Genomic DNA, 24781 nt, shown 5'->3' with positions numbered 1-24781 from the left:
TGTTGGCAGAAAATCCGCTGGGGAAACAAATCCTTCAGAGACCCCCGCATGAGAGTGCTGGATCACAGCAGTCTCCGTACAGTACAAATACTCTGCTGCGGAGGGTAATTTGACTCTGTTACTTTGTAAAAGATTTCCCCCTCCCCATTGTTCATGCTGCATGTTCAGCTTTGCCTTCATGGGCTATATCCAGCAGTAGATTTCCATGAAAAGAAGGGGGATTTGCCAATTCTCCCCCCCCCCCCGCCCGCCCTCGTTCCATCGCAGACCCTTTGTTTAGCACTCATGCTGTTCTTGAAGGTCCCTTGTTCCCCAAACACAGTACTTCATGGAGCATTTGGGTGATGCGATGGGAGATGCAAGAAAGTTTGAGCCTTCAGTGGAAATTGTGGTTGGATCCAAGCCTATGTTTGTCGTTCCACCACTTACAAAAAAGGATCAAACTTATTGTATTCACCACCATCCTGTTTTCTCTTTCTCTTCACGCAGCCTCATGGCAACCAGAGGGACTCGTCTGTTGCAAGTCTGGAAGAAGAGAAGTCTCCAGAAAAATGTTTATCATCACTTGTTGCCAATGGACCTGAGTTACCTTTGGAGCAAGTCAAGGGAGTTATTAATGGGCAAGGCAACAAGATTTCAGTTGAAGGGGTTGGTGATGAGAAATCAGAAAAAAATTTCAGCAGTACAGACTTGTCTGGGGTAGAGGATTACAGAGATCTGCCTGACGGCCAAGAAAAGTCAGGCACCGATTCTCAGTTGCCTCTCCTTGAAGAAAAGGTAAAACCAGCAGAGAACAAAGTCCTTGACCACCTAAAGAAAGACAGTGAACCAGCAAGCAATGGAGACTCAGATGGTGGAAGCCAGCTAGAGAATAGCCTCATTGAAATGCCTACTGAAGAAAAACTTGCCAATGGGAATTTGAACTTGTCCTCTCAGTTTGAAAATGGTAGCTCAAAGAGGGACTCTGATTCTGGTAGCACCTCTGCTTCAGATAGCATGGATCTCAGCATCTCCTTGTCTGCTGACTTGTCTCTGAACAGAGGCAGTGGGTCACTCTCCCTAAAGGTAAGAATTTTGGGTGAAATAATGGAAATCAAGGCTTCAAGAGCCATCCTCTTTTCAGTAAGTCCTCTACAGCTCACACCCTGATAAATCCCCTCTCTAAAACCCTGGAGGAGATAATGTTACTGACTTCTCTTTGGATGACAGAATAGATGATCATTTTTTATGAATAGAATAGACAAGGATCATTTTTTATGGCCACCAATGTCATGTTTGGTGCATATTTCTGGTTCAGAAGCCTTGATCAAGATGTGTCTGAATTAATATTTAACACTTTAGAGGGTGATACTTATAGCTTTTCGTACTATATGCATCCAAGGAGAAGGTAGACGTAATGTACAAAGAGGCGACACAGTATGTTCATGGCGTTTCAAACCTGCCATCACAACAGAACTGACATATGAGCACATTGATGAATGGAAAGTTCTCTAAAATGTGTCAGCCTTGAATCTCTCTCCCCCTCCTTTACTGCTATTTTCTCTTCCCTGACATTCTGCTCTTGCTGGGAAGAATTTCATAAAGCACCTAAAGATTCAGGTATTCAGTTTCGTCAGCCGCAGGAGGAAATAGAGGCAGCAGTGCGGGAGAAAAGGAGGGAATGGCAGAGAGAAGCAAGACTGACAGGCTTCAACCAGCATTTGGTTAAACGAACAACACATAGCTGTTATTGTTAAGGTGGTTTCATATGCACTGAATAATACACTCTTCATATTTTATTAAGTCTGTTGTTTTCCTTTCCCTTTGTGCATCAGAATCTGTTTTTTTCTTCTGAAGTTATGTCTTATGGGGGAAAGTAAGCATTTGAGTGCTTCTATTATCAAGAGAAGCTTCAAACTATAAATATTATATGTGAATACTGAGGTTTCAGAGTATTGGCTAACCTAAGACAGCTCCTAGCTGTCTTCCACTGTACTTTACCTATTCCTCTCCATCCCTGAATTCATTCTGTTTCAAAAAAAAAGACAGCCATTGCAATCACAGCTTAGCCATGCAAGATACAGTGCAGAAATAAGCTAAATTTGCGTTTTTTGATTGTATTTCATAATTTTGAGTTTGCTTGGAAGAAAAGTTCCCTTCCTGTTCCCTCCAGAGTACTTTCTTTTTAAGAAATTCCTTAACCCTGTTTCTTTTACTGAATATATATAGGACTCCAAAACACAAAAGATGACACTGAAACGGACCAGGAGATTTGTGGTGGATGGAGTAGAAGTGAGTGTCACCACATCAAAAATCATCAGTGAAGATGAAAAGAAAGACGAGGAGATGAGATTCCTCAGGCAAGCTAAAAGTCTACTTGTGTTTGGAAATCTGTGGCTTTCTCAGGAAAAATTATTCTTCAGACATAGCTTTTTAGGTGAAAATGTAAAGAATTAGACAAATTAGAGTCTGAACATTTTTTGTACTAATACGCTTCACAAAGAGCTGTAGGCAGTCTAGGCTCTCCCATATATACCAACAATATGTATTGGTATATAATGAGTACAACAGCTCTTGATAATCTTGTTATAAAGATGGTGAGGATGCTACCATTTCATTCTGTTTTAACTATTTCTGATGCTACTTCTACTTAATAGTAAGGATTTTTTTCAAATTCATTAGTATTATTAATGTGGTCTAGGGCTACACCTCTTGACATGGAAAACAGTATTCCGGGTACAAATTGTGCATTATACTAGGGATCATCTGGTATGACATCCTGGCTCCAGTGCCACCCTTAAAGCCAACCTCTGAAAGAATTATTGCGCCTGAAATTATTGAGGTTGCTTATTAGCATAGTGATTTGTGAGTATGGACTAGAAATGCAGCTTTGCTTACGCTTGTGAGGGGCTGCTCATGTCTCGGTTTACAAAGGAGTTGTCAGGGGTTTAAAGATGCCCAAATTAGGTATTCTCAGAGTTTAGGTTTTTAAAATTGATAAAATAGTACCTTTTATTGGATAACCTTCTGTGAAGTCTAAGTATCTTGGTATCTTGGCATCTCCTTGATATTACTTAATGATTTGCAAGTATGGAGTGGAGTGCAGTGCTGAGGGGGGGGCAGGTTCCACATTGATTCCTCCCCTCCCCTCACAAACTTTGGCTGAAATCAGCAAGTTCAGAGATGCCTGTGGCTGAAAGCCTAAAACTGGAGCATTGCCTTCCCTGGGAGGAGGAAATGGGAGGGGTCAAAACTTGTGTATGTAGAAATTCCTCTTCCTTCTGGGGAAGTTGGCTGGTGCTTTACCAAGCTCTTTTGAGCAACTCTGTGGTTGGTAGACCAGCAAACTGTTGTCAGTAAGCTAGATTTAGCTTTCCAGTCTTCAGATGCCTACCTAATAATCTGTAGGGTGAAGAGCAATACTCAGTGTGAATGTGGAAGAGTCCTCATGTGTATATACTGTATAAAGGTCTACCCAATCATGTCTAAAGCATGAGGTCTGTGGCTTTTCTTGTGACACAAAAACAATACATGAGCAAGTGGAGGGAAACCTTGCCCTCTCCATCATCTTATCTTGTGGCTTGTCTGGTGCTTTCACAGCTTTTCGTTCTGCTTGGATAATTTTTGGTTTCAGAGTGGAAGAAAAATCTTCAAAATGCAGCGAGGAAGAGAAAGCAGGGATTATCTCAGTTTTTTCCATGCTCCTTTTTTGTTTTTTAAATACTCCACTCCACCATTTACTTCAGATGTAGTTGCATGGAAATGTATATAAATGGCAACACTGTTCCTCTCTTCCCATCATATCTAGTTTAACCTCAAGGTGGTAGCTTATGTACTAAGCCTTACCTTGGCAGGCAGTAATACTTACTGGAAACTGAGTGGCAGCAAAGGTGAAGATACTTATTGCTTGGGTATGAGTAGTTAAAGGTTTTACTTGAGTAATGACTTCTGATTAGCTGTGGGGAGTAGGGTGGAGATGATAAATCATTGGCCTTGTTCTACCTGCTGTCAATAAACTCTGTCAATCGGACAACTTTTAACTTTATTTTACTGCGAACTGCCAGAGGGGGGAAAACACTACCAGGTGCTTTTTAAATCCTTTGTATATTTCCTTATATAGGCCTTCATTAAAAAAAAATTTCTGAAATGGGATTGTGTGAATTTGAGTTTTGCTTTAGTATTCAGTATGCCGAGATACTCTTAAAGCTTAATCACACACACACACACACCGTTTTATAAGCTTTATTCATCTACAGTTTTTCAAAGGGAATGAAGGAGACTGTGCCAGCTATTATGGCTTGTATAATTAACCATTCATTAAAATCCTTTTGACCTGCCTCTATGAAAGGAGCATTTGGTTCTTCTCCCTTTCTTTAGTCAGTGAAGAGGTAGCACTCACTGGGCCAAAACTGGAGGAGAATCTCCATAAACCTAATTTAGCCTGCAGCTGATCCATCGTTTCTTCATAGTCAAATCTACCAGTTGTTTCACTAATGTCCACCACAGCAAGTGGGTAAACTAGCACAGCCCAATCACTGTTCCAGATATGTGACCTCAAGCAGCTGAAGATATGCATTTTCTTTCAGAGATTTCATACTTGTTTCGTACATTTTTATCCTACCCTTACTGTAAAAAGCTCAAGGCAATGTACATCATTTTCCCCACCTCCATTTTTTCCTTACATCAACCCTGTGAGGCAAGTTAGATGGAAAGAGAGTGATAGGCCCGAGGTCACTCAGCAAGCTTCCATGGCAGAGTGGGGATTTAAATATATATCTTCCAGATCCTAGTCTGACAGAACACAAATACTGATGTACACATCCAAGCAACTGTTACTTAGAGCAGAAACATGCAGTAGAATGAGTATTAGGGGAGGGACGGTGGCTCAGTGGTAGAGAATCTGCTTGGTAAGCAGAAGGTCCCGGGTTCAATCCCTGGCATCTCCAACTAAAAAGGGTCCAGGCAAATAGGTGTGAAAAAACTCATATTGAGAACATATTGAGAGCCGCTGCCAGTCTGAGTAGACAATACTGACTTTGATGGACCGAGGGTCTGATTCAGTACAAGACTGCTTCATATGTTCATATGTCCATATTGTTCTGAAACTAAGGTAGCCAAATAGGGCCTCTATGAGGTTAGTGGACATGAGGTGGTATTCTTCAGGCTAGCTCTTCCGGGTCCTATTCTTGTCCCCATTTTCTCTATCCCAATCTCTGATACCATAGCATAAGAAAGATTTAATAAGAGGCATTCCCTGTCAGGAAAGTGAGATTATGTGTCAGCCTTAACTCTCTATCTGCTAGAGGTCAGAAAAGCAAAGAGGGGACCCAGTCAGACGCAGGGGGAAACTATGATCTGGATTTGACTGGGAACATCTTCTCCTCCTGAATTAAGTTATTTATAAGCAGTGGACCTACAAGGATTCGTGGAAGAAAGGAAATCCCATTTCTCCCTCCCCCTTTCAGTCTTCTCTCATCCTTGGCCCTGCTTCCCCCTCCCAGTTTGTTCTAGCTTATGCTCTTCTCTTTGGTTACTGGTCTTGGTTTCCCCCCTTCCTCTCTACATTTTCCCAGTTTTTCTGGCACCTCACACCATGCAATTTTGGGCCATCGAAGTTTTAGTTTTTGGGAAGAGGGATGTAACATCCTTTTAAATTTTTGCATTAACATGTGCCTTTAGCACTGGGTGGCTGCACACTGCAGTTTCGTCAACTTGTATGGTGGGGCACCTATAGCCCTTAAGTGTATGATAGGCCAATTGCCCTCAGCGTGTGTGTGTTTTGATGCCCGGTTAGATGCATTAATTGACAGTGATCACAGATATTCATTTTCCTATTGCTCACAAATATGCCCTTTTTTAATCAAGACATCTAACCTAATAAAGTTTTAACAAAGGACACTGCTTTTCTAAATCTTAATTTAAAAAGAAAAAATGTATCGCTTGTCGTGCTTAACTGAGGCAGCTGAGTTTCAGCTTGTGAGCTGAATTTGAATGCATTCGAGGATGGATAATATTTATTTATTCAAAATGACAGTGTGAGGAAGTGAATAATTCAAGGCCATAGAGAGACCGGCAGGCCAAAGACGAGGGAAATGATCTCCTCCCAGTATCCTGCCTATAGGGGTCAAAACAAGGTGAAGTGCGCAGTTACGTATAAGTAAAGTTCTGGAACATAGAGCACAAGGGGCTATACTGCACTTATGTCATTGCCAAGGATGCATTCATATGGCTTGTTCTCAAATATTGCTTGGCCGTGGGAGAATCAGGATAGCTATTCTTGAGCTCATGAATTTATTTATTGAGGCCAATTGTTTGCCACCTCTTTATAAAAATACATCTGATGTGACTTGCAATAAAACTGATAAAACACTGAAATGCACAGAGAACAACGGCAGGATGAAATAGCAGCATAAAAATACAACGAGCATATTCAGTGCATATGCGGTGATGCGCGTTTTAAAAAAAATCTAAGAAAACAGATTCAGCAGATACAACTCCCTTTATCAAAAAGCAATGCTTTCACCTGCCACCTAAAACATAAGAGCTTAGCCAGGGCACCACGGAGACAGCTCCATCATCACCCACTCTCTTCCCTTTAGAGACTGATGTGTACTGAATTTCTTTCTACTCTGCTTTAACCCCATAGACGCCAGGAGCTACGGGAACTGCGACTGCTTCAGAAGGAGGAGCATCGGAACCAGGCACAGCTGAACAGCAAGCATCAGATGCAGTTAGAGCAAATGCTGAAGCGCTTTGAACAGGAAATGAATGTATGTGAGAAAGAAGGACTTGCGGTGGTTCCAAATCTGGGGGAGAAGAATGAGAAACAGCACATGCTGTACAGCCTAATAACTAGTCTACCACTGAATGTGTGTGTGTGTGTGTGTGCTAGAATCATCTTCACTGTCTTGAAGGAACGTGGATAAAATGACTTGCTTTTCTTGTATGACAGGGCATAGCTATTACAAAAGTTTTGTCACAAGCAGAAGAGTCATCCTGAGAAAAGATTGTGTCCCGCTTCAGCTCCTCCCCAGTGCTGCTCTTGTCTCAGAAGCTTATTCTTTGTGGCCATGTTTCCAGAGCTCCATGCTTTCATCCAATAAGGAAGTTTGCCATTAGATGGATCTGCTGTGGTGGTGAAATGTCTGTTGGAGGAGACAGAGAAAAGTCGTAGAGAGATCTTGGAAGCAATACTCCCTCTAAGATGTGGAGTCGCATGGGCAAAAATTCGACTTTGTGAACTACTGGCAGTAAAGTTGTGAGCTACTGCATAAATTAGTTTGCTCTGGGGCTATTTCTCCTGAGCTAAGACAAAAATGTGTGAAGTAGAGGCTAAAAAACTGTAAACTAGCTCACACTCAGTTTAGAGAGAACACTGCTTAGAAGTCCCATTTGAATTTATATCAGCACAAATGTAGCCATTGGAACTTTTCATTTTTTCAAATGTTTTAAAAGCTGTCTTTTCCCCCTGGAAATAAATGAAAAATTCTGGGCACTAGTTAACCTCTTGGAACCTCTGTCTAAAATCTGCTGGTGCAATTATTGTTAAGTCACTGGGTACTATTATGGAATTCCAGAAGAAAAGCAATGTCACTGAACAATGCTGACTTTGACTGGCATTTAATGCTGTTGTTGGAGACAATTTTTAATTGCATGGTAGATATTTCAGTGAGCATCATGGGGTGAAAAGACAGTGTAAGGTAGGCATCTTCAATTCAAGAAGACATTTTTCTGTCAACTTGTTTCTAAATGTCTTCAGATGTCAAAAATCCAGTGTTCAGTGCTTTTCCTGGAATGTTCTCCAAAAAACTGTTTGCTTAAAACTGTATGTAGCACAACTGGCATAAATTACAGTGGGGTGGAGCCTACCACTGAACAGAGCAAAGTTTGGAGTCTTCCTCCAACATGTGGCTCTTTCATTGGTGGGAGCACCACTTAAGTTGGAGGAAGGCACCTTGGAGAATACTTGGATCCACCCCAGAACTCTCCTGATCTCATTTCCACGTACTGGTGGTTGCATGTCTGATGGGCAGCAGGGAGCTGAAATCCTCTTGCCTTTGTTCCCCACAGTATAAATGATGGTTATATATTTTAAGGATGAACTGCTGAGGCCACGTGCTCTTTTAAGTCCAGCATACTGTTTAAATTCAGCAGGGGAGGAGACCAAGTTGCAAAAGTATATCCAGGCACCTTTAAAGACCAACAGTTTTATGCAAAGTATGATGCTCAGTGAAGTTGCAGTGTGCTTGAAAAACATTTTCATTTTTAAGTCTTTTCTATAACATAAAGTTCCTTGGGGGCAGAATAGTTCTGGAGGTGTCTGTGGCTACACATGCATTGCCGTGGCTAAAGGGGAAGTGAGTGCTAAAGAGCTACCTAAGTGGTAGGATTCATGACAGCGAAGGTTTTTACAGTTAAAGATGATGCATTTGCTGTATTAGAAGTCCAACCGTGTGGCAAGGAAAACGCTATGTGTATGAATTTCCCAGTCTGTTTTGTGTCCTGTGTATAGGAGACTAAAAGGCTATTGCAGGTCAAATCTTATTATTGACTTCCTGTTCTAAACCCCTTTCACCACCGATTGCTCAGAAGCAGTTTAAAAAGAATAAAAGTAATCTATCAACATGGCATCTAAATAATATCAATAAAGATTAAGAAGGAGGAGGAGGAAGATGGATTTATACCCTGCCCTTTACTACTATCAAAGGAGTCTCAGAGCAGCTTACAATCTCTTTTCCTTTCCCCTCTCCACAACAGACACTCTGTAAGGAAGGTGGAGCTGAGAGGATTCTAACAGAAACTGCTCTTGAGAAAACAGCCCTGTGAGAACTTGTGACTGACTCAGGGTCACATCTGCAGGTGCATTTGGAGGAGTGGGGAATCAAACTCGGTTCTCCCAGATAAGAGTTGGTGCACTTAACCACTATACCAAACTGGTTCTCTTAAAACAATTGCCACTCCTAAGAAATCAGCTGTATTGCAAGTATAAATATAAAAATGATTTCAGGGATTTCAGTACATAAGTCTGTTAAAAATAACCTTAAAAACATTTTGCTCTTCTGCATGCTTGGAAAACACATCTTCTTGCTGGGCATGTGTATTTGGGTAATGCATTTAAAAGGGCAGGGGCCACTACTAAGAGACTCTGTAATAATCCTGCAGCAACAGTACTTCAGTATGATATGGATTCAAAGCTGGGTTTACCCTGATCACAATAACAGACGGGGGGTGGGGGTGGGGGCTGTGGAGAAAGGTATTCTATAAGTTATACAAATGCAAAATAAAGTGTTTGATCTGTCGGAGTGATATTACCGTATTTTTCACTCCATAAGATGCACTTCCCCCCCCCCCAAAAAAAAAAGTGGGGGAGAAGTGTGTGCGTCTTATGGAGCAAATACTGCAAAAAGGGGCGTGGCCAAGGGCAAGCGCGTGATGGCGGGAGGGTCCAATCTGCGCACGCGCGACGGCGGTAGGGTCCAATCTTTCCCAGTCTGTGGGAAAAATAATAAGCTTTTAAAATTATTATTACTATTATTATTGCCGTCGGAGCTATGTTTTCCCTCAGGCCTCCCAAGGCCACTTTCCGGTCCTAACTTTTGCCTCAGGTGAGTCAGTGAGTGCGTGAGGACTAGGTGCGTCTTATGGAGCGAAAAATACGGTATTTCAGATGGAATAAGATGGATTATTCAGATCAAGATTCATCTTTGTTTAAAAAGGCTTTATGGCAAAGTTGTTCATATAATACTTTTCTTCAGCCTTGGTTTATTGTCTAACAACGAAGGTACTGCAGCTAGATTCAAGTCCATTAGCACTTTAGAGACCAACAAGGTTTGGGGGTATGAGTTTTCAAGAGTCAAAGATATCTGATGAAGGGTGCTTTGACTTTCAGAAGCTTATACAAAAATCTTGTTGGTCTCTTAAGGTGCCAATGGACTCAAATCTGATTGTTCTACAGATCAACATGACTGCTAGTTTGTTCGAGACTCTCAACTGACTGCAAGTAATCTGAAGTTCCTTTTGTTCTTGCTTAGACAAAGAAGAAATTCTACGACACTGAACTTGAAAATCTAGAACGCCAACAAAAGCAACAGATAGAAAAGATGGAACAAGATCACTCTATGCGCCGGCGTGAAGAAGCAAAACGAATCCGGGCTGAGCAGGAGCGAGAGTATGCTAAATTTCAAGAGCAGCTGAAGCAAAAAAAGAAGGAGGTAAAGAGGAATGATGGGTCACATTCTTGCACAATGGAATACTAGGACTGCTGCTGCTATCACCAGGCTGACATCACAGGGAGATGAAGGACAAAGAACTCAGATTTGGGATAGCTAAAGAAAGGGAGTGGACTGAAAACAGAAGCCTGAGCAGGCAGAGAGAGAAGACTGAGAGGAAAGACAATGGGACACTTCTGGAAGGGACAACTATGGAAGGAAAGATAGAGGACAGTGGGACTCAGCAAAGGAACAATATAAAAGTTGGGCAGAGGAATAGAAGGACAGGAAAAAATCTGAATAAGGGTGACCTCCAGTATCCCAGTAATAGAGCCTTGCAGTCTTATTCAGTTGTTATTTCTTAGGAGCAGCATATAAATTAGAATAAATGGCAAGCTGGCATGCACTGTTGCCATTGCAATATTTCATGACTGATTTTGTATTACGGAGGTAAAAGCTTATTTGTGACTTCTGCTTTTAATTTTTCCCCTTGCACACTGAGTGTTGTTCTCTTAGTTTGCTTTTAATTCAAGTTAGACCTTCTTTTCCATTTTTGGTGTTTGTTTGTTTTTTTAAAAAAAGGTCAAGAGTGACATGGAAAAGCTCCCTCGGCAACAGCGAAAGGGGACCATGAAGGTGAAGATGGAAGAGTTTACGCAAAAGAAGCAAGTCTTGGTAAATTCTGAAAAACTTCGCCTATGTGGCAAAGGCCCTCATGACAGTTCTCAATAGCAACCGTCCCGAAGTGTGCGAAGATATTGAAGGGAGGCATTGTGATGTGTGCCATCGAGAACATTCACTTTGTTACTCTTCCTTTCTAGGAGCAAGAGTTTCTGACCAAACAGTCTGAGGATCTAGAACAGGCCATGAATAATATTACAGCCCAGAATCGAAAGGAGATCTGTGACAAGGAGCGTGAATGCCTCAGCAAGAAACAGCAGCTCATGAGAGGTGACAGGTTTTTTTTTCCTTTTTAGATAGATTTGGAAGGAGGTGGTCAGAGAAAAAAGGAATGTGAAAGAACCAGTTTTCATTTGAGATGTGTTAGTTCCTTCCATATCAGCACTGACACAGCTACAAGCTACAATACTATACATAATGAAAGAAAATAACCGACACATGGTTCATTAAGGTTATTACTAGCAAACACATGGGTTCTTGATTGTTCATCTTTAAAAGCTTGTTTTGGTCAAGCTGGAATCCAAGGTGAGCAGGGATGGGGGTGTCGTGACAGGGTTCTCACCCATCTGTAGTCTTAACCAGCTGCCCTTGTTCTGTCCTGTCTTTTCACTTCCCACATTTTATTTTTCTCCCTTTCTTTCTGTCCTTGTTCAAAGGCTTATTATTATTATTTTAAAAATCTTAACAGAGAAAATGGTCCATAACATTACTGACAAGACTCATTTAGGTCAGCCATGACATCAGTATATGCCTTAATTAACAAACTTGTTGCTCTTCTCATCTCAGGTTCTTTGCTGTGGTATTTGGTTCTTCTGTGGGGGATTTGTGTTTGCTTTTTTACATAGAAAACATGAGCAATGGCCTCCTTCTGAATGACTAAGCCCCGTGAACTGGAACATTTTCTTTCTTTCCTTGTTAAGTGACCACATGTCTTCTTTATTTTATTTTAATTTTTTTTTTGTCTTCCTCAGATCGGGAAGCCATAGTCTGGGACCTAGAAGAGCACCATTTACAAGAGAAACATCAGCTTATTAAACAGCAGCTAAAAGATCAGTATTTCCTCCAAAGACACGAGCTGCTCCGAAAACATGAGAAGGTAGCTAAGCTGAAGTTTTTCTATCTATAAGACCATATCACCGTTAGAAATGGACCTTAGCAGATCTACACAGAAGGGTCCGCTTGCTACTTAGCTGAATACGAGGTGGAATATTGGTACAGGTGAAGATTTGTGCCTAGTGGTTTGTGGACGTCCTTGCACTTGATCCAGAACTGCTCATGTTCAGTGGATGTTTGTGAGAGTTCCACAGTGCCTCTTTCCCCTAGCCACAAAACTTAACGTTTCTGAATAGAGGTGAAGCCACCAGACATAACATAAGAACATAAGAGAAGCCATGTTGGATCAGGCCAACGGCCCATCAAGTCCAACACTCTGTGTCACACAGTGGCAAAAAATGTTATATACACACATACACTGTGGCTAATAGCCACTGATGGACCTGTGCTCCATATTTTTATCTAAACCCCTCTTGAAGGTGGCTATACTTGTGGCCGCCACCACCTCCTGTGGCAGTGAATTCCACATGTTAATCACCCTTTGGGTGAAGAAGTACTTCCTTTTATCCGTTTTAACCTGTCTGCTCAGCAATTTCATCGAATGCCCACGAGTTCTTGTATTGTGAGAAAGGGAGAAAAGTATTTCTTTCTCTACTTTCTCCATTCCATGCATTATCTTGTAAACCTCTATCATGTCACCCCGCAGTCGACGTTTCTCCAAGCTAAAGAGTCCCAAGCGTTTCAACCTTTCTTCATAAGAGAGGACATAAGAGAGGACTCTTTAAATACATGGTAAGCCATAGCTGAGACCTGTGTTGCCCTCTAAATTGCACCGCTCAATCCTTTCCAGCTGATTTTCAGCTGGGAATGACTGGAACTGGATTTTTCGTGGTCTCTCAAAATGAATTGAAACTACAGTTCTCATCAGCTTCAACAATCCAGTAAGTCCCAAGCTTGCACCAAAAGTAGCTACCAGCCAGCCACCTATGTGATTATCAATTCCACCAACTGCAGGTGCATATTCACGAGAAAATACTGCTCATTTTAAATTACCCTTGCAAGCATATGAAGTGCTTAACTTAAAAGAATATGTGTAAATCTGACTATCAACAACATTATTAAAGAGTACTGAAATATCACCCTTTTGAAACTGCAGCAGTAGTTCCTAAGAACCCAAGTTAGAAATTGTTGTATTGATTCTTGGGCAGGCAGACATAGCAATATTTCTCCTCTGAGTATTGTATCACTTATGCAAAAACAGATGCATACTTTTAGTCAGAAGCACTGGAAGAAAGGATGGTGCTTGGATGTTTCACTATACTTCTTGTCCTCCCCCTATTATCAGCTTTGAAGTAGTCCTCTATGGATTCAGTTAGAGGTGAGGAGGAGTAGATGGGTTTGATGTAAAAAGCACTGGAAGCAGTGGCTACAGCTGAGCCGGCTGAAGCTTAATCCAACTGAGATGGAGGCCCTGTACCTGAGTCGTGGGAGGCCAAGATTGGGCATCCGGCTCCCCACCCTGTATGGAGCATCTCTTGTGCCAGCTCAGAAGATGAGGAGTCCGGGTGTGATACTGGATCCCACCCTTTCTAGGGAGGCCCAGGTCACAGCTGCTGCACGATCTGCTTTTCACCATTTCCGGCAGGTCAAACAACTAGCACCCTATCTGGCTCCTCGGGACTTAGCTACAGTGATCCATGCAACAGTCACTTCCAGGTTGGACTGCTGTAACTCGCTCGACGCAGGCTTGCCATTGAGGATGATCTGGAAACTCCAGCTGGTGCAGAATGCAGCAGCACGATTGCTAACTGAATCGCCCGTATGGGCAAGCAGTCGGCCGATGCTGCGCAGTCTGCACTGGCTACCAATTGAGTACCGGATCCGCTTCAAGGTTTTAGTATTGACGTTTAAAGCCTAGCGCGGCCTGGGACTGGCATACTTGCGGGACTGTCTCTCCCTATATGAGCCCCGAAGGCCATTACAATTGGCTGGCCAACATCTTCTGACCATCCCGGCCCAAAGGACTTCTGGCTTGCCTCGACCAGGGCCAGGGCTTTTTTGGCCCTGGCCCCGACCTGGTGGAATCAGCTCCCTATAGAGATTTGGGCCCTTCCGGATTTGTTACCATTCCGGAGGGCCTGCAAAACGGAGCTCTTCCGCCAGGTCTATGGTTGAGGCAAGCGGACGTCCTCATCCTCCTAGGGGAGGGATGGTGGCTCAGTGGTAGAGCATCTGCTTGGGAAGCAGAAGGTCCCAGGTTCAATCCCTGGCATCTCCACTAAAAAAGGGTCCAGGCAAATAGGTGTGAAAACCCTCAGCTTGAGACCCTGGAGAGCCACTGCCAGTCTGAGAAGACAATACTGACTTTGATGGACCAAAGGTCTGATTCAGTATAAGGCAGCTTCCTATGTTCATATATGGTCCTATTACACTATCTCACTGGCCTCCCGGCAATGACTGCCATTTCACCTGGGATCAATACTGTTAACATCTTAGGGCAACTTAAGGCTGCCCATGATAATTACGCCCCATGTGCTCAAACCATCCATGCCGTCTTAAATAATTAATTTTAATTTATTGGCTTAATTGTTTTAACTATTCTGATGTTTTATTGTTGATTTTACTGTTTTAGCATGTTAGAATCTGCCCTAAGCCCTTATGGGAAAGGTCAGACTATAAATGTACAAATAAATAAATAAATTTAAAAACCCAGGCTTTTGGAGAGGACTCCATCTGTTCTTTGACTGGATTTGTTGTACAAATTACACCGTTTAAACTGAGAAGCCAAAAATTATTTCAGCAGTAGCACTTTGGAAAGCTTCTTAGAGGCAAGACCGAGTTTGTTACTTAAGTTAGAAATGTGAATTTGTGATTGTAAGTCATAAACCATGAAAGGTCTGAATGAGATATATGCACCTTTGCATCTTTATAGTAAAGGATTATGAGCATCTCTTCACTCACTCTCTCTGTCTTGTTGCTGCCATCAAGTTGCAGCAGATTTATGACAACCCTACAGGGCTTTGGAAGGCAAGAGACACTCAGAGGTGGATCTGCCTTTGCCTGCCTCTGTGTAGCAACCCTGCTATTCCTTGGTGATCTCCCATCCAGATACTGAACAAGGTGGACCCTTTTTAGCTTCCAAGATCTGAAAAGATTGAGCTAGCCTGGACGATGTATATATTTTGTATGAGCACATTTTTAGGGCGAATTCAGTTCCTTCAAGAAAACATCAGGTGTGTTAGTGCTGCAAGAATGTAAGTGCTGTTTGCAGGGTTCTTTAGCAACTCACATTTTTCACATTGTGGTCTTTTGAGTGATATGCCTCAAGAGTCCATGAGTTCCAGAGGCTTCTTTTAGGATGACTTGTCTTGTATAACTTGTCTCCCTCCCCCCCCCCATCCTTGGCTCTTGCCATTCCAGGAGCGTGAGCAAATGCAGCGGTATAACCAGAGAATGATAGAGCAGCTGAAGATTCGGCAACAACAGGAGAGAGGCCGCCTCCCCAAAATTCAGAGGAGTGAAGGAAAGACCCGCATGGCCATGTACAAGAAGAGTCTCCATATCAATTCCAGCGCAAGTGCCTCAGAACAGAGAGAAAAAATAAAACAGGTGGAGTTTACTAAGATAAAAGAATAGGATTTGATTGTGGAGTTGGCTGTATATTGATTGGAATCTCTGTAAGGAAGAAGTTTGATGGTTGTTTGTTGTTGTTCAGTCGCACAGCCGAGTCCGACTCTTTGCGACCCCATGGACAAAGTCACACCAGGCCCTCTTGTCTTCCACCAGCCATCTCATCTTTTGCCGTCCCCTTTTTTTTTTGCCTTCTGTCTTCCTAGCATCAGGATCTTCTCCAGGGAGTGCTCCTTTCTCATTTGGTGGCCAAAGTATTTGAGCTTCAGCGTCAGCATCTGACCTTCCAGTGAACAGTCTGGGTTGATTTCCCTTAGGACTGACTGATTTGATTTTCTTGCAGTCCAAGGGACTCTCAAGATTCTTCTCCAGCACCACATCTCAAAAGCATCTATTCTTCTGCACTCGGCCTTCCTTATGGTCCAGCTCTCACAGCCATACATTATTACTGGGAATACCATAGCTTTGACTATATGGAGTTTTGTTGGCAGGGTGATGTCTCTACTTTTTATTATACTGCCCAGGTTCGCCATAGCTGTCCTGCCAAGGAGCAAACGTCTTTTAATTTCATGGCTACAGTCACCATCTGCAGTGATCTTAGATCCCAGAAATGTGAAGTCTGTCACTACTTCCATGTCTTCCCCTTTTATTTGCCAAGGTGTGATGGGGCCAGATGCCATGATCTTAGTTTTTTTGATGTTGAGTTTCAAGCCTCCTCTTTTGTGCTCTCCTCTTTCACCCTCAACAAGAGATTCTTTGGGTCCTCCTCACTTTCTGCCATTAGAGTGGTGTTGTCTGCATATCTGAGGTTGTTGATGTTTTTCCCGGCAATCTTAATGCTGGCTTGTGCTTCATCCAGGCCAGCATTCCGCATGATGTACTCTGCATATAAATTAAATAAGCAGGGTGACAATATACATCCTTGTCGAACTCCTTTTCCTATTCTAAACCAATCAGTTCTTCCGTATCCTGTTCTGACAGTTGCTTCTTGACCCTTATACAGGTTTCTCAGGAGACATGTGAGGTGGTCTGGTACTCCCATCTCTTTAAGGACTTTTGTTGTGATCCACACAATCAGAGGCTTTAACATAGTCAATGAAAAAGAAATAGACATTTTTCTGATACTCCCGTGCTTTCTCCATAATCCATCAAATGTTGGCAATTTGATCTCTAGTTCCTCTACCCTCTCTGAAACCCAGCTTGAACTTCTGGTAGTTCCCGATCTACATACTGCTGAAGCCTAGCTTGTAGGATCTTTAACATGATCTTGCTGGCATGTGAAATGAATGCAATGATGTGATAGTTTGAACATTCCTTGGCATTACCTTTCTTTGGGATTGGCATATAAACTGATCTTTTCCAAGCCTGTGGCCATTTTTGTGTTTTCCAAATCTATTGACATAATGTATACATCACTTTAACAGTATCATCTTTTAGGACTTTGACTAGCTCGACTGGGATACCGTCATCTCCACTCACTTTGTTGTTAGTAATACTTTCTAAGGCCCATTTGACTTCACACTCCAGGATGTCTGGCTCAAGGTCAGCAATTTCACTGTCATGGTTGTCCAGGACATTGAGATCCTTCTTGTATAATTCTTCTGTGTATTCTTGCCACCTCTTCCTGATCTCTTCTGCTTCTTTTAGGTCCCTGCTGTTTTTGTCCTTTATTATGGCCATCTTTGCATGAAACGTTCCCTTGATTTCTCCAATTTTCTTGAAGAGATCTCTTGTCCTTCCCATTCTATTATTTTCCTCTATTGCTTTGCATTGTTCCTTCAGGAAGACCTTCTTATCTCTCCTTGCTGTTGTCTGGAAATCTGCATTCAGTTGGGTGAATTTTTCCTTTTTACCTTTGCCTTTTGTTTTCCTTCTTTCCTCGGCTATTTGTGAAGCCTCATCAGACATCCACTTTGCTTTCTTGCATTTCTTTTTCTTTGGGATGGTGCTGGTTGCTGCCTTCTGTACAGTGTCATGAACTTCCATCCATAGTTCTTCAGGCACTCTGTCTATCAACTCTAGTTGATATTCTTCACCTCCACTGTATATTCATAAGGGATGTGATCCAAGGTCAAACCTGAATGGCCTAATGGCTTCCCCAGTTTTCTTCAGTTTAAGCCTGAATTTTGCAATGAGTAGCTCATGATCTGAGCCGGTCAGCTCCAGGTCTTGTTTTTGCTGACTGTAAGGAGCTTCTCCATCTTTGACTGCAGAGTATATAGTCAATCTGATTTCAGGTGATGTCCATGTGTAGAGTCGCCTTTTAGATTATTGGAAGAGGGTGTTTGCTATGACCAGTTTGTTCTCTTGACAAAACTCTGTTAGCCTTTGCCCGGCTTCATTTTGTTCTCCAAGGCCAAACTTGTCAGCTGTTCCGGTTACCTTTTGACTTCCTACTTTGGCATTCCAGTCCCCTATGATGAGGAGGACATCTTTTTTTGGTATTAATTCTAGGTGTTGCAAATCTTCATAGAACTGGTCCACTTCAGCCTCTTCTGCATCAGTGGTTGGGGCATGGACTTGGATTACTGTGATATTGAATGGTTTGCCTTGGATACGGACCGAGATCATTCTGTCATTTTTGAGATTGTTTCCCATTACTGCCTTCCTCACTCTCTTGTTAACTATAAAGGCCACACCATTTCTTCTATGGGACTCTTGCCCATAGTGATAGATGTAGTGATCCTCTGAGTGAAATTCACCCATTCCTGTCCATTTTAGTTCACTGATTCCCAAGATGTCGATGTTCGGTCTTGCCATCTCTTGTTTGACCACATCTAGCTTACCTTGATTCATAGATCTTACATTCCACGTTCCAATGCAGTATTGTTCTTTGCAGCATCGAACTGTTCTTTCACCATCAGACACATCCACAGTTGAGCATACTTTCGGCTTTGGCCCAGCCGCTTCACTCTTTCTGTGGTTACTTGGACTTGCCCTCCGCTCTTCCCCAATAGCATATTGGGCACCTTCTGACCTGAGGGGCTCATCTTCCAGCGCCATATCGTTTAGCCTTTTGTTATTGTTCATGGGGTTTTCTTGGCAAGGATACTGGAGTGGTTTGCCATTTCCTTCTCCAGTGGATCACATTTAGTCTGGGTTCTCAGCTGTGGCCTGTCCATCTTGGGTAGCCCTAGATGGCATAGCCCACAGCCTCACTGAACAGCGCAAGCCGTCTCGCCACGTCAAGGCAGCAATCCATGAGAGAGTCCCGTGGCGCAGAGTGTTAAAGCTGCAGTACTGCAGTCCTAAGCTCTGCTGATGACCTGAGTTCGATCCCCGGTGGAAGCTGGGTTTTCAGGTAGCTGGCTTAAGGTTGACTCAGCCTTCCATCCTTCCGAGATTGGTAAAATGAGTACCCAGCTTGCTGGGGGAAAAGTGTAGATGACTGGGGAAGGCCATGGCAAACCACCCTGTAAAAAGTCTGCCGTGAAAACGTTGTGAAAGCAACGTCACCCCAGAGTCGGAAACGACAGGTGCTTGCACAGGGGACCTTTCCTTGATGGTTGTAGGGTTATAAAAATGGGCTCTGAACCTTCTCAATAGCCTACACTGATAGAAGCCACTAGACTTGGGCCTTGATAGCTACAAAGAGAGCTTCTTCCGCCATTGTTGACATTTAAGCTCCAGTACAAAATTAAAGTAGGTCAGTTGCCACCAAGAGGGTTCGTACAGCAAGGAGACCCAGGAAACAGCTTTTATATTTCGTTAACGGGCGGGAAGGTTATAGCTCTGTCTCCTGCTGTGCAGCTAACACAGCCTCTGCTCACATCAGCGACCGGTAGGCCATCATTCCTACAAACCGATATCAGAGAGCAACCCGGCTTGTAGGGATCCTGTCTCCTAGAACAGAAGCAGATTTATTTTTTTTGCACAGAAGCATTTTTAATCTCCTCCAAACATAAACTCCGGAGGACAACAGGTGCTCCCTTTGTGTTGCAGTTTGCTCAGCAGGAGGAAAAGAGGCAGAAAGCGGAGCGACTGCAGCAGCAGCAGAAACATGAGATGCAGACGAAGGATATGATCGCCCAGCGCGAGAGCAACATGAATGAGCTCCAGCAGTTGCAGGTAACCTCGTGCTGTGGCTCAGTTTTATAGGTAACCTTCGAGAAGTGAGTCTCATGCAATAAATTGGCCTATACGGTAATCATTTATTCCTCTGTGGACAATTGGGTCATCCTCTGTGCGACAACCGTTCTTGGACAGAATGGGAAAATGGGCTCTTTTTCATATTGCCATCTTATGGCAGTGCCAGTTTGGTGTAGTGGTTAAGTGTGCGGACTCTTATCCGGGAGAACCGGGTTTGATTCCTCACTCCTCCACTTGCACCTGCTGGCATGGCCTTGGGTCAGCCATAGCTCTGGCAGAGATTGTCCTTGAAAGGGCAGCTGCTGTGAGAGCCCTCTCCAGCCCCACCCACCTCACAGGGTGTCTGTTGTGGGGGAGGAAGGGAAAGGAGATTGTGAGCCGCTCTGAGACTCTTCGGAGTGGAGGGCGGGATATAAATCCAATATCTTCATCTACCTCACAAGGGTGTCTGTTGTGGGGGAGGAAGGTAAAGGAGATTGTGAGCCGCTCTGAGACTCTTCGGAGTGGAGGGCGGGATATAAATCCAATATCTTCATCTACCTCACAAGGGTGTCTGTTGTGGGGGAGGAAGGGAAAGGAGACTGTGAGCCGCTCTGAGACTCTTCGGAGTGGAGGGCGGGATATAAATCCAATATCTTCATCTACCTCACAAGGGTGTCTGTTGTGGGGGAGGAAGGTAAAGGAGATTGTGAGCCGCTCTGAGACTCTTCGGAGTGGAGGGCGGGATATAAATCCAATATCTTCTTCTTCTTCTTATGACATTTGTATCCTTTTTTTTTTTCCTGAAGGACTCAAGGTTGTAACCTGTTTTAAACCGATTCCCCACTCGCCTTATGCTGCTCTCACGCTCCTCTTCTCCGCAGGCCTTCCGTTGGATTTCTCACAAGCTGCCCTGGGGCTGCAACTCACTTCACGTCTTTTGCGCGGCAAACAGAAACCAGTTTTTAGAGGATCTTGTTTGCTGCGTGAAAGAGGCAGAACGAGTTGCAGCCCCGGGGCAGCTAGTGTGAAACCTGATGGAAGTCCCTCGGAGAAGAGGAGAGTGAGAGCGGCATAGGCTAGTAGGGAATCAGTCTCACAGCCACCCTATGATGCATATTATTTATGCATTTAAAACTTTTTATGTCACCTTGTAGCATAGTGCAAGAAATATAAGGTAATAAAGCAAGAAAGATATATGCATTGTTCTATGCAGGGTGTTTTTTTTTGAGCAGGAATGCACAGGAGCACAGTTCCAGCTGGCTTGGTATCAGGAGGTGTGGACTGATATGCAAATGAGCTCCTGCTGGGCTTTTTCTACAAAAAAAGCCCTATGTGAAACAATGGTGATGTGGCCTAATATGCAAATGAGTCCGTGCTGGGCTTTTTTTCTACAAGAAAAGCCCTGGTTCCGTTTAATTTCCGTGAAGGTAAAATATCAAAATACAATGAACGGCCATACAGGGTTGCGAAATAATCTGGAGGCTGAGGGAGCTTGTTAAATCCTACCTGTTAACGTGGCTCCCAGTCTGCTTACACACCCAGTTCTAGGTGCTGGTACTGCCCTTTAAAACCCTATGCAGCCTGGCTCCTCCATACCCTAAGGCTCATCTACTCCCATATGAATTTACCCAATCATTACAATCATCGTAGAGTTGGAAGGGACCTCCAGCGTCACCTAGTCCAACCCCATCTTCAGGGCCCCCTGTCACCTGCAGTTAGGTGGGTAGCAGCCTGAGAAATGGCCTTCTTGATCATGGCACTAGAATTATGGATTGCACAGGGAGGGAGATTTTTCTGTCACCCTCAGTTATTGTCTTCTACCAGCGGGTGAAGACATTTCTGGTGTTTTGTGGGATACCCTTACCGATCCTCCTCTTTGTTTCAAGTTGTTGATTTTATATATGTGTGCTGTTTTTTGAAAGCTATTTTTAACTTATTTTTAATTGCTGTCTCGAGGGCCCAGCTGGGGAGAAAAGGAGCATACAAATGTGTTAAATAAATAAATAAGCTTGGAAACACATTTTTGCTTGGCACCTAAAGCTCAATAGAGTAGATGTAAGGCTAACAAATGAAGGGGGGAGTTCTGCAAATTGAGGTGCCATGCCAGAGGAGGCCTTGTTCCTGGCCATCTAATCTATCTCACTTCTGAAAAGTGAGAGTACACAAAGCAGGAACCTCTGTTGAATTTCTTGGTGTGATGGGGAGGTATATTGATCAAAGCTTACTAATGTGTTTTATGACTGAGCAGGGATTTCAGTTATGGTCTCCTTGCCTGTATAACATTTTAGATAACCACTACACTCATGAGCTTTGTGGGAAATAAGATACCTAAAATGAGAAGGGCCTTCACTGTATTTGAGAGTTCTGGTTGTATCCTACAGCTAAAGGTTTGTATGGATTAACAAGCCAATTCACCTGCTATTGCTCCAGTATGCCCTGTGAAAACTTATCACATTTCTTTTTGTGGTGTTCAATCTATACAGAATGAGAAGTGTCACCTTTTAGTTGAACATGAGACCCAGAAATTGAAGGCCTTGGATGAAAACCATAACCTGAACCTGAAGGAGTGGCGAGATAAGTTGAGGCCACGCAAGAAGGTAACAATTTTGAACATATGAACATATGAAGCTGCCTTATACTGAATCAGACCCTCGGTCCATCAAAGTCAGTATTGTCTTCTCAGACTGGCAGCGGCTCTCCAGGGTCTCAAGCTGAGGTTTTTCACACCTATTTGCCTGGACCCTCTTTTGGAGATGCCAGGGATTGAACCTGGGACCTTCTGCTTACCAAGCAGATGCTCTACCACTGAGCCACCATCCCTCTTACATATGAAGCTGCCTTATACTGAATCAGACCCTCGGTCCATCAAAGTCAGTATTGTCTTCTCAGACTGGCAGCGGCTCTCCAGGGTCTCAAGCTGAGGTTTTTCACACCTATTTGCCTGGGCCCTTTTTTGGAGATGCCGGGGATTGAACCTGGGACCTTCTGCTTACCAAGCAGATGCTCTACCACTGAGCCACCATCCCTCCTACATATGAAGCTGCCTTATACTGAATCATACCCTCGGTCCATCAAAGTCAGTATTGTCTTCTCCGACTGGCAGCGGCTCTCCAGGGTCTCAAGCTGAGGTTTTTCACACCTATTTGCCTGGACCCTTTTTTGGAGATGCCGGGGATTGAACCTGGGACCTTCTGCTTACCAAGCAGATGCTCTACCACTGAGCCACCATCCCTCCTACATATGAAGCTGCCTTATACTGAATCAGACCCTGGGTCCATCAAAGTCAGTATTGTCTTCTCAGACTGGCAGCGGCTCTCCAGGGTCTCAAGCTGAGGTTTTTCACACCTATTTGCCTGGACCCTTTTTTGGAGATGCCGGGGATTGAACCTGGGACCTTCTGCTTCCCAAGCAGATGCTCTATCACTGAGCCACAGTCCCTCCCTTAATAACAGAACATATGAAGCTGCCTTATACTGAATCAGACTTCTGGTCCATCAAAATCAGTATTGTCTTCTCAGACTGGCAGCGGCTCTCCAGGGTCTCAAGCTGAGGTTTTTCACACCTATTTGCCTGGACCCTTTTTTGGAGATGCCAGGGATTGAACCTGGGACCTTCTGCTTCCCAAGCAGATGGCTCTACCACTGAGCCACAGCCCCTCCCTGTGTCTCGCCAGGGTCTCAAGCTGAGGTTTTTCACACCTATTTGCCTGGACCCTTTTTTGGAGATGCCAGGGATTGAACCTGGGACCTTCTGCTTCCCAAGCAGATGCTCTACCACTGAGCCACAGCCCCTCCCTGTGTCTCGCCAGGGTCTCAAGCTGAGGTTTTTCACACCTATTTGCCTGGACCCTTTTTTGGAGATGCCAGGGATTGAACCTGGGACCTTCTGCTTCCCAAGCAGATGCTCTACCACTGAGCCACCGTCCACCGTTTTGAATGAAAACTTCACATGGATTTTAAATTTGACAGAATTTCAGAGTTTTACTTTTTCTGATCATGTTGCCAAACCAAGTATACTGCTATGCTATGCCATGTTCTTACAAACTGGAAATTTTGGTGGGGGGATGGGTTAAGAAAACACATATCCGAGTTTTGCAAGTAAATTTATGGTAGGACATCCATTTGTCCTACCATAACTTTACTTGCAAATTGAGGTAGTCTGATTTGTCTCTTCAGTTGAAATTCAGTCTGAATAAAAAATTCTGGCATGCATGCTAGTAGAGAGATCATTGTGTCTGAGAGAAGCCAGATGGTTGCCATTGAGTCCCTGCGGTTAATGTGACTTTCCTCCCCTTCAGGCATTGGAAGATGAACTGAATCAGAAGAAGCGTGAGCAGGAGATGTTCTTCAGACTCAGTGAAGAGGCTAGCTTTCAAACTCCAGCCTCGCCAAACAAACCAGCCAAATTTGTCCCATTCAGCTCTGCAGAGTCTTCATAGGGCTGCCAGCAGTTCTTCATACTTGAGGGGGAAGCCAACAAAGGACACCAGGGCTCCCTTCTCTTCTGCACCCACTGATTTTTCAGATCAGTGTCTTCTGTTCAGCTACTTGTGAGACAACGAGTGTGACCAGCAGAGTGCCCCTCTTGTGTGTCTCCACTGGAGGCGATGGATCCAAGCTGAAGTGGCACTGACCAGTTGCACTTAGGAGAGCTGCAGATGAGCTTCATTTGGGAAAGCTAATAAGGCCATGTGCAGGTCTCATGATGCTTGCTGTAAAACCACTGCTTGACAGTGAACTGGTTGCCTGGTTGCTCTCTTACTGTCTACTGAAGCAGCAGATGCTAGAAAGCGGAGACACATTCGGTGATTGCTAAATGTTGTTACCATAGTTGTTAAAAATTAGTGTTGCTTTTCCTGACCAGCTCCCTTGTTTGCTGCGCTAAGGCCCAGTGTGACAGGTAGTGGTTTCATGTACCAACATGAGCTTTGTCTATTGGTGGGACTTAGTTACCTCAGGGCACAAGGGTCTCTGCTGACAGCCTTGCAAAAAGACAAGAAGGAATTACCTCCCCCCTTCCCTTTTATTTTTATTTTTTTTTACTGTGGCCTCTGTCTGCAAAGGACTCTTTCTTTTTTCTTTAGGTCTCTCCTCTTAGAAATTCATCAGCTTGTTTGAAACGTCTCGGCTCTCTTCCTGGTGACCTTGTGACACCATTTC

At 43.6% G+C, this 24781-nt stretch overlaps 1 protein-coding gene and 1 non-coding gene across 2 annotated transcripts in view; one reads left to right on the top strand and one right to left on the bottom strand.

Annotated features, from left to right (window-relative positions):
- STK10 (serine/threonine kinase 10) overlaps positions 1 to 24060 on the top strand; it is a 108391-nt gene extending 84331 nt beyond the window's left edge. The window contains exons 9-19 of the mRNA XM_060240587.1: positions 490 to 1065; positions 2209 to 2339; positions 6626 to 6749; positions 10011 to 10190; positions 10770 to 10862; positions 11009 to 11138; positions 11840 to 11964; positions 15342 to 15530; positions 19494 to 19619; positions 22106 to 22219; positions 23920 to 24060. Coding sequence (XP_060096570.1) covers positions 490 to 1065; positions 2209 to 2339; positions 6626 to 6749; positions 10011 to 10190; positions 10770 to 10862; positions 11009 to 11138; positions 11840 to 11964; positions 15342 to 15530; positions 19494 to 19619; positions 22106 to 22219; positions 23920 to 24060 — 1929 coding nt within the window. The remainder of the gene's footprint in view (positions 1 to 489; positions 1066 to 2208; positions 2340 to 6625; positions 6750 to 10010; positions 10191 to 10769; positions 10863 to 11008; positions 11139 to 11839; positions 11965 to 15341; positions 15531 to 19493; positions 19620 to 22105; positions 22220 to 23919) is intronic.
- On the bottom strand, positions 23342 to 23413 carry TRNAP-GGG (transfer RNA proline (anticodon GGG)). The gene has a single exon. It is a non-coding gene; the product is annotated as a tRNA-Pro (tRNA).
- Positions 24061 to 24781: the final 721 nt, after the last annotated feature.

Source organism: Heteronotia binoei, chromosome 5 (assembly GCF_032191835.1).
Source record: "Heteronotia binoei isolate CCM8104 ecotype False Entrance Well chromosome 5, APGP_CSIRO_Hbin_v1, whole genome shotgun sequence".
Lineage (NCBI taxonomy): Eukaryota > Metazoa > Chordata > Lepidosauria > Squamata > Gekkonidae > Heteronotia > Heteronotia binoei.
This window is presented reverse-complemented; position numbering and strand designations above follow the sequence as displayed.